Source organism: Mya arenaria, chromosome 14, assembly GCF_026914265.1.
Source record: "Mya arenaria isolate MELC-2E11 chromosome 14, ASM2691426v1".
Lineage (NCBI taxonomy): Eukaryota > Metazoa > Mollusca > Bivalvia > Myida > Myidae > Mya > Mya arenaria.
Genome location: NC_069135.1, coordinates 51,069,453 through 51,083,529, shown reverse-complemented (window position 1 = coordinate 51,083,529; position 14,077 = coordinate 51,069,453). Strand labels below are relative to the sequence as shown.

The 14,077-nt window shown below is 38.6% G+C and overlaps 1 protein-coding gene across 1 annotated transcript; it reads right to left on the bottom strand.

Moving 5' to 3' along the window:
- On the bottom strand, positions 1-7,115 carry LOC128218324 (uncharacterized). Its single transcript, XM_052925976.1, has 2 exons — positions 6,761-7,115; positions 1-1,864 (listed from the first exon to the last, which is right to left on the bottom strand). Exons 1-2 carry the CDS (start codon positions 7,093-7,095, stop codon positions 481-483), a joined length of 1,719 nt encoding a protein of 572 aa, XP_052781936.1. The 5' UTR covers positions 7,096-7,115; the 3' UTR covers positions 1-480.
- Positions 7,116-14,077: the final 6,962 nt, after the last annotated feature.

Here is a 14,077-nt window from a genome sequence, read left to right as displayed (position 1 = left end):
TTGCGTGTTTTAATGGCCACGTAGCTATTAATTAAAAATATTTTATTAAAGGTATTTTATTACCCAAAACGTATCCGTTATGTTTGTTCATGTTTTGATCATACTGTCTAATGAGTTCAACATAATTCTGCATTTAATATAAAAACAAAATGTTTTTTGAATCCATCTTGATTGTGTGCCTTTGATTGAAAACAAAACCAACTATAATCATAGTATATGTTGTTATTGTTTTAACTTTATAGCAACTCTGCATAATTCTTCCGCCTAGGTTCATCTAGGTGTCCAGTGAAAGTAGTTAACATATAACTGGCTCTCTTGTAGTTGTAGTAAAAGTATTGAAGCTTTTTAAAGGCACATGGCAAAACGGGCCGTATTATATATAACAATCTTTATCTGTTTATTACTAACACGAAAAAAGTTAGGAAAAATCATATATATATATTCAATTTTCATTTTGTCACTTGTAAGTGGATCTTTTCTTTATCGTACGTTAATAACGAGGAGCGTGTCGTTCCATCTTCCGACAACCAGAGAGGCAGTACTACTGCTGAAGTACAAAGCGGTAGGTCCGTACACTCCGTCTTGTTTTCTTGCCAGTGCGGCCAACTTCGTCTTCCCGTCCTTGTCAACCTGCAGCACTTTGTGGGAATTCCAGCAGCAGACGAACACGTGTCCAGCAGTTGTCGCGTGTACTCCGTACGGTCTCTTCAAGTCAGGATCAATGAATGTAGCCAGCTTGTTGCCGAGGTTGTCCAGGGTGATAAGTTGATCGTTTGAGTGGTTTGTGATGTAGATAGTCTTCCCGTCGTTACTGATGGCAAATCTCATCACCGTGTAATCACCGGACTTGTTCTCGTACAGCTTCTTAACAAGCTTCCCCGTCATCGTATAGACGTACAGCGCGGTGATTGATGAAATGTAAAGTTTGTTCCCGTGATGAGTTGCACTTTTACATCTATGGGTGAAACTTAATTTTCTCGTAGTCACAAGTTTCCCTTTTGTTATGTTAATGAAATGAAGTTCATGTCTATCGTCATCATTGCTGTTAACACAAACGGCAACCTCATTTCCGCCAATGTGGCACACGTCATTGGGATACTTAGGAACATCACAGTGGTCGACAACCCTGTACTCCTGGTCCAGCAGTTTTACTTTCCTGTTCTTGAAGTCTGTAATAACAACCTCTCCACCAGGCAGCTCACATATCCCTAGAATATCACATGTATCTTTGTCTGAACTCATCTTCACGTTGTACTCCTTGTAACCTTTGGTATCGAATACATGATCTCGGGGGAACAGCGATATCAGTGGTTGTTTACAATAAACATTCGATTCATTTAACTCTCCAAATGTCTTCATCGAGGACAAAAAATCTTCTATTCCATTATGTTTACGAAAAGTTATATCGTATTTGACAACATTTGACATGTTTTGCAGTATTTCGTTTGCTTGTTTGATTTTTTTTTCACAATTTCTGAACCCAATGTATAGGGGTGTTTCGCCGGATGAGTCTTTGCTTTGTATGTCATCCATAATGTTCTTTAATTCGTCGTGCATCTGAGTGCAGGATTCCATATCTTTCTTAATGGACAGCTCCTGATCAGACACCAGACGGTCTAATTCTTGAACGGTTGTTTTCTCCATCTTGTCAAGAATATCGTTGATCTTTTTACGGATTGCTTTGATTTCATCAACAATGGCTGTTCGAGTCTTCTTCAGTAAGGCACAATTTTTCTTTCTGTCGTTTTTCATATCTTCTATCTGCTTCCTAAGAACAGCTACCCGTTGAGGTAGTTGACGAAACTCGGGATCTTTGCGGATGCCCTTTGCAACGTCTGGAATGTGCTGTATTGATGAACAGTGTCTGCAATGAAAGAAGGAAACCATATTTTATTTATTAAGACGCTTGTTTATAACATTCTCCTAAAATCTCATAAATTAACTTATAACTTATATTGTGTCATCGTCTACGTCGTCGTCTTCCAGACCTTTTGATTTTGCTTTCAAACATCGATGCTCCACAAAGATAATATCAAGCTAATCCTAGATTGAAATGATGCCCATTAGGATCTTACAACCTAAACGCATTACTTTCTGTAACAAACAGACACATACACACACACATATACACAGGCAGACACACATACACAGGCAGACACACACACACGCGCGCGCACACGCACGCACGCACGCACACACACACACACACAGACACACGCACACACACAGACAGACAGACAGACACACACAGACACACACACAGACACACACACGCACACACGCACGCACGCACGCACACACATACAGACAGATAGACAGACAGACAAGACAGACAGACAGAAGGACATACATACAGTCAGGCAGACATACATCCATACAGACAGACATACACACAGACAGATACACTGACAGAGAGATAGACAGCGAGACACACAGACAAACTCACAAGCAAACAAACAGACAGACAGACACCCAGACAGACAGACAGATAAACAGACAGACAGACAGACAGACAGACAGACAGACACACACGCACACACGCACACACGCACACACGCACACGCACACACACACACACACACACACACACACACACACACACACACACACACACACACACACACACACACACACACACACACACACACACACACTGATAGACAGACAGACATACACACAGACACATACACACAGACAGACACATGCACACATACAGACACACACAAACAGACAGACAGACAGACAGACGGACGAAAGGACGGACACGCGCACACACAGAGACACACGCACGCACGCACGCACACACACACACATACAGACAGACAGACAGAAGGACATACATAGAGACAGGCAGACATACACACAGACAGATACACAGACAGGGAGACAGACAGCGAGACAACAGACAAACTCACAAGCAAACAGACAGACAGGCAGACAGGCAGACTGGCTAACAGACAGACAGACAGACAGACAGACAGACAGACAGACAGGCAGGCAGACAGACAAACAGACAGACACACAGAAAAAAAGACACACAGACAAACACAGTGGGACACACAGGTAGATAAAAACAAAGACAGACGGATAGACAGACAAAGACACACACACGTAGAGACAGACGGACACATACATAGACACACACAAAGTTAAGCAGGCAGACAGACAGACACACACACACGCGCGCGCGCGTGCACACGCACACACGCGCGCACACACACACACACAAACAGACACACTGATATACAGAAAGAAAGCCACACAGACAAACACACAGACAAACACACAGACAGACCGACACAAGGAAAGACTGACACGTAGACATACATAAACACAGGCTGGCAGGCAGGCAGGCAGGCAGGCAGACAGGCAGACAGACAGACATACTGACAGACACAAACAAACAGACAGACACACAGACAGAAAGACACACAAACAGACACTCACTCACAGACAGACGAACAAACAGACAGACACACACACAGTTAGTCAGGCAGGAAGACAGACACACACACATATAGAAAGACACACATTCAAACACAGACAGACAGACAGACACACAGACAGAAGGACAAACAGTCAGACACACACACAGAGACACGCCGTTGAGACAGAAGGGAACACTGACAAACACATACACAGACAGATCCACACATAGACAGACGGGCACACATACAAACATAAACACAGACAGGCAGGCGGGCAGACAGACAGACAGAAAGGCACACAGACAGAAATTCACACCTGCCAAGAAATGCCAGCCAATATTTCCACTAGTCATTCCTACACGAGAGTCAACTTCAGCTACACAATAACGCCTAATTGACCGAGAATCTAAGGTCAAATTATCATGTTATCATGTTTTGGGAATTGCTGTTGTTTGGGTCAAGATTTGGTAGAATGTATTAAATTTTGCCAAGAAAAACATGAATAAGTATCGAGTGTTATAATTATTGACAAGTTAAACTTAATACAAACTTATATATAGCATATGTTTTTTAATGAGTAACATGAAATTGTTTAAGACATATGACAGCTGTTGATGAAAATGGTATGCTAACAACCTTTTTATTTGGATTGCAAATGTTACCTTTATTGCATTATATATGAATCTGGTCGTTTCATAGGTCGAATTGTATTACGTATTAAGGGGAATGCTTTACTAAGCGTATAGATATTGATTTTACAATGGCAGATTTATTGATTTCGCATTTTATAAAACAATCACTCTTTTAATTATTCATTTTAAATGGTTTGTTTTTCACTGTATTTTTATTAAGTTCAGTTGAACCCCATTGCCTCGAATTCCTAGGGACCGGCGAAAATACCTCGAGCCTCGTAAAAGTCGAACCAAGCGGTACGTAGTTCTTTCCTTCAGTATGATGAAACGAGTCGGCATACCATCCAGATCGGGCCAACGAGAAATTCGAGCCAAACGAGTTCGAGCCAACGGGGTTCGACTGGATACGTTTACACTATATGTATAATACAATCGAAACTTGAAAATACATCAAATTGGTGAAACTGAACCTCCAAATGTTAAATTTACTTCAATTGTGTTTACATCATCGTGAACACATTATGTTGCATTGTTATTGCACTTTCGTAATTTTTTTTATTTGTTTTGCAGTTTCAATAAAAGAAATGCTTTGTTTTGTGTGCATCTTGCATTGCCTTCATACCGTGACCGATGTAAGAACATATTTGTTTACCCCCACCCACCCCTCACAAGTCTTTGTAATACAGCTGGTAATGCTGCGGCTTTTGCTGTTAATACTACCACTAATGCTACTGCTACTGCTATTGCCACTGTCACCTCCATCACCACCACAGCCACCACCACCACCACCACCACCAGTACCTCCACCGATAATGTGATGATGTTGCAGCCCCTGAAACAACTGTCGCTGCTGCAGATACGGTTGTTGTTGTTGCCACGGCACCAGCTACTACTACAACTACAAACTATCAAATAACTAATACTACTGATGCTAATCTCGCGATAATCAACTATATGCAGTTGTGGACGAAGGGACTACGATTTTGTCTCAATGCAAGACCCTTCATTTATTTATTTATAATGACGAAGGTATGAAGAAAAACAACAACATTATTTACGCAGATTTTTGACATTCAAAGAAAAACGTCTCCCCGAATCATTTTTCATCGTGTACAGGAGTCAAAATATTAGTTTAATCATATTTATTTTAAAACGATTGTGTAAAAAAATATTTCAACATTATATTAATTACTCTCGTTAACACAATTTCACGCGAGAGTGGTGTCTTGTGTTGTGATGGGAACCGGAGAACCCGGATAAAACCCACTTGTACGGCTTCGTGACCACAAACCAAATTCACATGCGACCAAGCCGGGAATCCAGCCCGGGTCGCCTATGTGAGAAGCGAGTGCGCTAACCAAGCCAAACCCCCCACCCCCCAAGGTCCGCGGAATAGCGGGGACTTTGACTTTCGGTCCAGCCAACTACGGGTAAAATCCCTGCCCTGTGGGGGTGTACTGCTGGTAAAAACCCCGCCAAATGCCCCCGCACCCCAGGGACTCTAGGTAAGGGCTTTTCCCCGGTATACCCCCGGACCTGGGGTGGGGGGACGTGGTTACAATTGACTGGTGCATTTGGCTCGTAAAGAATTATGACTGGGTCGTGATTTTGGTTAAAATACATCCTTACGAAGGCCAAATCCTAATAGCCCATTAAACAACAATACCGTAATCAAGTTGTTAAATTAATCGACACAATCAAAGCTAAAGGCGCTACTTGTATTAATACATTTAGATGTTGCGAGTTCAAGAAATATTATCATTAATTAGTTACACTTGTACTTGATGTTTTCAATCTTTAAACATAACTCAAGGGTGTGGTTTAGAGAGTTAAATACTTTTGCCCAGATTATGAGATTATAAACACTATCAAAGATTTAATTCTTAGCTTAGTTATAATTCAGAAAATCATGTCTATATTCAGTAGAAAACTATTGTTGAAATATTTGTTTTAGTTTTGACAAGTATCAAAATAAACAAATTGAGATGAAGCGTTAAACCTAAGAAACATAGACTTTTCCAAAAACTGACCAAAATAAGAACTCCCATGCAATTAATGCTGGACGTAATGGCCATTAAATTTCGATGATTTAGCTGTTGTTTGCAATTAACTAATACAATTTGACTGGATTATCGCAAAACCACTGACTGGAATATTCTGTATACACACAGACAAACACAGACAGATAGACAGACACAAACACACACACACAGAGGCAGATACACACACAAACAGAAATACACATAAACAGAAAAAACTGTAATATTCTGCATACACACAGACAAACAGATGGACACACAATCAGACATAAGAAACAAGAATCTTTAAAGTCGGGTATGTGTTAACAAGAAATATTAGCTCAATGAGCTATTTTCCGACATACACTCAGACAGACACTCAGACAGACAGACAGGCGGACGGACGGACCGATGGACGGACAGACAGATAGACTGTCACACAGACAGACAGACAGACAGACAGTTTATTCAACGAGTTCAAGAAATGTGCTATAAAGCAAGTCTTAGTTGACAATATTGACCTATAAAATTAGAGCATAGTTTTATAGTACACATATGTTAAGTACAATTGTTTATGGTTGTATTAACCAGAAACAACGTTAAGCATGCATCAGAATACTTATTGATCGGTCTTAATACTGTGCTTGTGTTTTTTTACTTTAAAATGGTCTTTGAAACATACCTATGATCCACGGCAACGCACACGTGACAACACAGCTGGTCATGGTCACCACATACCAGCTTGAGCGCCTCCCCGGGGTGCCTTTCGCATCTCTCAAGGACGTCCACCATCCCTAGCGCTGCTGCCCATTTCGTCATGTCCGTCCGGTCGAGCACCGAGTGTCTCTTGAATAGCTTGTTGTGAACTGGGACACAGTTTACGCAGTAATATTTCGTACACTGATTACAGAAATATTGAGCTTCCGTGTTCAATCCATCTTCTTCGCATGGGGAACAGACGAAATCATGGATGAAATCACAGCCCCTCTGAATGGAGGATTCAAAATTTGATGCCATAGTCCTGTAACATATAGGGTTAACACGTCTAAACGTCCTCCCCCTGGCCTTTACTTCCAACACGAAAGTTAGATAAACAGCGTATCTCTCGCCTACGTAAAAGGTCAGGTGACTGAATGATATTGATAAGCTTTTAAAAGTTAGATTTGTATTTGATATGTTAAGGTTTCATAATGATTGAAATACATTTGTTCATGTACATAAATATTCTACAACTTTATTACACCTGATTGTGTTTTGTTCTGATTTAAAAATTAAACTGTCAATAAGGCCAAACAAATAATACCTGTGTTTCCTATTTCATGCAAAAACAAATGGGATAGGTAGGTCGGGTTTACTTTTTCACCTTTTCATAGGAAACATTTACCATAGCAGACTTTTAATCATTATAATATACAATCATTGAATGGATGTTGAGTTAAAGATGCACTCTCACAGATATACCGTTTTTACAACTTTTTTTAATTTCTTGTCTTGGAAAGAGCAATTTTTGCGTAAATATCTGCAAACCAATAATAAAAGATTGCCGACAAAAGATCAGATCGCAGATTTTCATATTCCCGTTCGAAAATTAATGTTTTATGGCTAAAACCGTTACTAACGGTTTAAGAAAAATGCATAAAACATCAATTTTTGAATTTAAATATAAAAATCTGCGATCCGATTGTTTTGTCAGCAGTCTTATATAATTTGATTTTCGCAAAAAAATGGCTCATTCAAAGACAAAAAATAAAAAAAAAAGTTGTCAAAAAGTTCAATCTGAGAGAGTGCAGCTTTAAACTATACTATTCCTGCACATACTTATTATTCTTTAAAATATCCTTGTTAAATTTCAGTTTACATCGGCAAATGTGTACGGACATTTTGCTTGCTTTTACTTTAGTTTCACTTTCATATCATTCTTTTTTTTAATAAAAAAAATCACCGTTCCGATAGCCAGTATTTAATCATTGTTCTTTTATAATAAATGGCGTAGCAATCAAACTGTTATATAATAGATCTAAACTGTACATTGACGAAAATACGTCAGTTTATCTTCCATTTATTTCTTATATTTTAGCGAGTAATAAAATAAAATTTAAATCAAAATGAAACTACGTAAAATTATTGTTTTTATAGTTTAACAAATTTGGAACACTGCTTTCATTTTCCATCGAAACCAACCTTGGATGCAAAGTTCACAAATTTTTCCTTCCCTTGCAGTACAGTAATCACTGCCACCATTAAAATCACATGACCATAGAAATTTTTTATATATTATATGTAACGGGTTCTACCAAAACACCATACCGGAAGTCAGATTGCATGCCGGAAGTCCTCTGACGATATCTTCACCGTTATTACATTCATATGATTTGTTAAGTAAGTGTGTGGTTTCCCTCTTGACCATCCATATTGTTTTACGAAAGGTTTTCAAATTTAAGAGTTTTAATTGTTCCTGTTGTTTACTTCGTTGATGATTTGAAAGAGTAAGATATCATTTTACTTCAGAGTTTTGCTTTATAGTGAGAAACTGTATCGTTGGTTATCGGTGTTCGACACTCAGCGAGATTAATTCAAACTGACAGTCTGAAGTTTACACTTTATCTAGGTGTGATAGAGACACATTTACTTGTAGTTTCATCTGCCATACATGTATTCCATCGCTCGTTAAATAAGAGTTCGGTTAAAGATTGTAAATTATTTTTCATTTTGAATGTTTTTCGTACTTTGAACCGCATTCAACTTGAAAAATTGAAATGGTATAAAAATATACAAAGAAAAGAGAAGAAAATACATTTAAGTAATTAGAACATAAAGCTGAAATCCAGCTATACTTGCTCAAGTTGGCAGATATCTGTACTGCTTGGTAGGGCTTTCATTGCGTAGAAGCGGGTCTCGAACCCGGGACCTCCTGACAGGGCAAGTGCTTATCAAACTGGGTTACCAAGACGTTTGCACACCTCTGCTTACGTTAAGTTACCATGAAATACTCCCTGCCAAGTGAAAGGATAGAAAGCAAGATATTAATTAGTTCGACGAAATCACGGGTTGGAGTAGGGGTCAGCTTATCAACAAAGGAACGATAGAATATCGTATGAGTGCCAATGGAATAATTATGTGAGTGAAACAAATGAAATGAAACGTTAAAATCTCGAGACAAAAGTTTGACAATTAAGACATTTTTTTATCTATTTTTTTGTCCAAGAAACAGCTGATTTGGTATCAATGCAAGCGATAAAGTCATATAAGATAACTCACAGTATTAAAGACAGTTTAACCTTAAAGTTTACAATTTACTGCTCTAAGGCTTTAGATGGTGTTACATTGAAGTGTACAATTTACTGCTCTAAGGCTTTAGATGGTGTTACCTTAAAGCTTACAATTAACTGCACTAAGGGCTTTGATGGTGTTACCTTAAAGCTGACAATGTACTGCTCTAAGGCTTTAGATGGTGTTACCTTAAAGCTTACAATTTACAGCCCTAAGGCTTTTGATTGTGTTACCTTAAGCTTACAATTTACTGCTCTAAGGCTATAGATGGTGTAACCTTAAAGCTTACAATTTACTGCTCTAAGGCTTTAGATGGTGTTACCTTAAAGCTTACAGTTTGCTGCTCTAAGGCTATACATGGTATTACCTTAAAGCTTACAATTTACTGCCCTAAGGCTATAGATGGTGTTACCTTAAAGCTTACAATTTACTGCCCTAAGGCTATAGATGATGTTACCTTAAAGCTTACAGTTTGCTGCTCTAAGGCTATAGATGGTGTTACCTCGAAGCCTACAATTTACTGCCCTAAGGCTATAGATGGTGTTACCTTAAAGCTTACAGTTTGCTGCTCTAAGGCTATAGATGGTGTTACCTCGAAGCCTAAAATTTTCTGCTGTATAGCTATAGATGGTGTTACCTCGAAGCCTACAATTTACTGCCCTAAGGCTATAGATGATGTTACATTAAAGCTTACAGTTTGCTGCTCTAAAGCTATAGATGGTGTTATCTTTAAACTTACAATTGACTGCTCTATGGCTTTAGATGGTGTTACCTTAAAGCTTACAATTTACTGCTCTAAGGCTTTAGATGGTGTTACCTTAAAGCTTACAATTTACTGCCCTAAGGCTTTTGATGGTGTTACCTTAAAGCTTACAATTTACTGCTCTAAGGCTTTAGATGGTGTAACCTTAAAGCTTACAATTTACTGCCCTAAGGCTTTTGATGGTGTTACCTTAAAGCTTACAATTTACTGCTCTAAGGCTTTAGATGGTGTAACCTTATAGCTTACAATTTACTGCCCTAAGGCTATAGATGGTGTTACCTTAAAGCTTACAATTTACTGCTCTATGGCTTTAGATGGTGTTACCTTAAAGCTTACAATTTACTGCCCTAAGGCTATAGATGGTGTTACCTTAAAGCTTACAATTTACTGCCCTAAGGTCATAGATGGTGTTACCTTAAAGCTTACAATTTACTGCTCAAAGGCTATAGATGGTGTTACCTTAAAGCTTACAATTTACTGCTCTATGGCTTTAGATGGTGTTACCTTAAAGCTTACAGTTTGCTGCTCTAAGGCTATAGATGGTGTTACCTTGGAGCTTACAATTTACTGCCCCAAGGCTTTTGATGGTGTTACGTTAAAGCTTACAATTTACTGCCCTAAAGCTATAGATGGTTGTACCTTGAATCTTACAATTTACTGCTCTAAGGCTATAGATGGTGTTACCTTGAAGCTTATAATTAACTGCCCGAAGGCTATAGATGGTGTTACCTTAAAGCTTACAGTTTGCTGCTCTAATGCTATAGATGGTGTAACCTCGATGCCTACAATTTACTGCCCTAAGGCTATAGATGGTGTTACCTTAAAGCTTACAGTTTGCTGCTCTAAGGCTATAGATGGTGTTACCTCGAAGCCTACAATTTTTTGCTGTAAAGCTATAGATGGTGTTACCTCGAAGCCTACAATTTACTGCCCTAAGGCGATAGATGATGTTACATTAAAGCTTACAGTTTGCTGTTCTAAGGCTATAGATGGTGTTATCTTTAAGCTTACAATTTACTGCTCTATGGCTTTAGATGGTGTTACCTTAAACCTTACAATTTACTGCTCTAAGGCTTTAGATGGTGTTACGTTAAAGCTTACAATTTACTGCCCTAAGGCTTTTGATTGTGTTACCTTAAAGCTTACAATTTACTGCTCTAAGGCTTTAGATGGTGTTACCTTAAAGCTTACAATGTACTGCCCTACGGCTTTAGATGGTGTTACCTTAAAGCTTACAATTAACTGCCCTAAGGCTATAGATGGTGTTACCTTAAAGCCTACAGTTTACTGCTCGATGGCTTTAGATGGTGTTACCTTAAAGCTTATAATTTACTGCTCTAAGGCTTCAGATGGTGTTACCTTAAAGCTTACAATTTACTGCCCTAAAGCTATAGATGGTGTTACCTTAAAGCTAACAATGTACTGCTCTAAGGCTTTATATGGTGTTACCTTGAAGCTTACAATTAATTGCCCTAAGGCCTTTGATGGTGTTACCTTAAAGCGTACAATTTACTGCCCTAAGGCTTTTGATGGTGTTACCTTAAAGCGTACAATTTACTGCCCTAAGGCTATACATGATGTTACCTTGAATCTTACAATTTACTGCTCTAAGGCTATAGATGATGTTCTTGAAGCTTACAATATACTGCCCTAAGGCTATAGATGATGTTACATTAAAGATTACAGTTTGCTGCTCTAAGGCTATAGATGGTGTTATCTTTAAGCTTACAATTTACAGCTCTATGGCTTTAGATGGTGTTACCTTAAAGCTTACAATTTACTGCTCTAAGGCTTTAGATGGTGTTACCTTAAAGCTTACAATCGACTGCCCTAAGGCTATAGATGGTGTTACCTTAAAGCTTACAATTTACTGCCCTAAGGCTATAGATGATGTTACATTAAAGCTTACAGATTGCTGCTCTAAGGCTATAGATGGTGTTACCTTTAAGCTTACAATTTACTGCTCTAAGGCTATAGATGGTGTTACCTTAAAGCTTACAATTTACTGCCCTAAGGCTATAGATGGTGTTACCTTAAAGCTTACAATTTACTGCCCTAAGGCTATAGATGATGTTACCTTAAAGCTTACAGTTTGCTGCTCTAAGGCTATAGATGGTGTTACCTCGAAGCCTACAATTTACTGCCCTAAGGCTATAGATGGTGTTACCTTAAAGCTTACAGTTTGCTGCTCTAAAGCTCTAGATGGTGTTATCTTTAAACTTACAATTGACTGCTCTATGGCTTGAGATGGTGTTACCTTAAACCTTACAATTTACTGCTCTAAGGCTTTAGATGGTGTTACCTTAAAGCTTACAATTTACTGCCCTAAGGCTTTTGATGGTGTTACCTTAAAGCTTACAATTTACTGCTCTAAGGCTTTAGATGGTGTAACCTTAAAGCTTACAATTTACTGCCCTAAGGCTTTTGATGGTGTTACCTTAAAGCTTACAATTTACTGCCCTAAGGCTATAGATGGTGTTACCTTAAAGCTTACAATGTACAGCCCTAAAGTCATAGATGGTGTTACCTTAAAGCTTACAATATACTGCTCTAAGGCTTTAGATGGTGTTACCTTGGAGCTTACAATTTACTGCCCCAAGGCTTTTGATGGTGTTACCTTGAATCTTACAATTTACTGCTCTAAGGCTATAGATGGTGTTACCTTGAAGCTTATAATTAACTGCCCGAAGGCTATAGATGGTGTTACCTTAAAGCTTACAGTTTGCTGCTCTAATGCTATAGATGGTGTAACCTCGATGCCTACAATTTACTGCCCTAAGGCTATAGATGGTGTTACCTTAAAGCTTACAGTTTGCTGCTCTAAGGCTATAGATGGTGTTACCTCGAAGCCTACAATTTTCTGCTGTATAGCTATAGATGGTGTTACCTCGAAGCCTACAATTTACTGCCCTAAGGCTATAGATGATGTTACATTAAAGCTTACAGTTTGCTGTTCTAAGGCTATAGATGGTGTTATCTTTAAGCTTACAATTTACTGCTCTATGGCTTTAGATGGTGTTACCTTAAAGCTTACAATTTACTGCTCTAAGGCTTTAGATGGTGTTACGTTAAAGCTTACAATTTACTGCCCTAAGGCTTTTGATTGTGTTACCTTAAAGCTTACAATTTACTGCTCTAAGGCTTTAGATGGTGTTACCTTAAAGCTTACAATGTACTGCCCTACGGCTTTAGATGGTGTTACCTTAAAGCTTACAATTAACTGCCCTAAGGCTTTAGATGGTGTTACCTTAAAGCCTACAGTTTACTGCTCTATGGCTTTAGATGGTGTTACCTTAAAGCTTATAATTTACTGCTTTAAGGCTTCAGATGGTGTTACCTTAAAGCTTACAATTTACTGCCCTAAAGCTATAGATGGTGTTACCTTAAAGCTAACAATGTACTGCTCTAAGGCTTTATATGGTGTTACCTTGAAGCTTACAATTAATTGCCCTAAGGCTTTTGATGGTGTTACCTTAAAGCGTACAATTTACTGCCCTAAGGCTTTTCATGGTGTTACCTTAAAGCTTACAATTTGCTGCTCTAAGGCTTTAGATGGTGTCACCTTTAAGCTTACAGTTTGCTGCTCTAAGGCTATAGATGATGTTACCTTGAAGCTTACAATGTACTGCTCTAAGGCTATCGATGGTGTTACCTAAAATCTTACAATTTACTGCCCTAAGGCTATAGATGATGTTATCTTGAAGCTTACAATTTACTGCTCTAAGGCTATAGATGATGTTGCCTTAAAGCTTACAGTTTGTTGCTCTTAGGCTTTAGATGGTGTTACCTTAAAGCTAACAATGTACTGCCCTAAGGCTTTATATGGTGTTACCTTGAAGCTTACAATTTACAGCCCTAAGGCTATAGATGGTGTAACCTTAAAGCTTACAATTTATTGCCCTAAGCCTATAGATGATGTTACCTTAAAGCTTACTGTTTGCAGCCCTTAGCCTATAGATGGTGTTA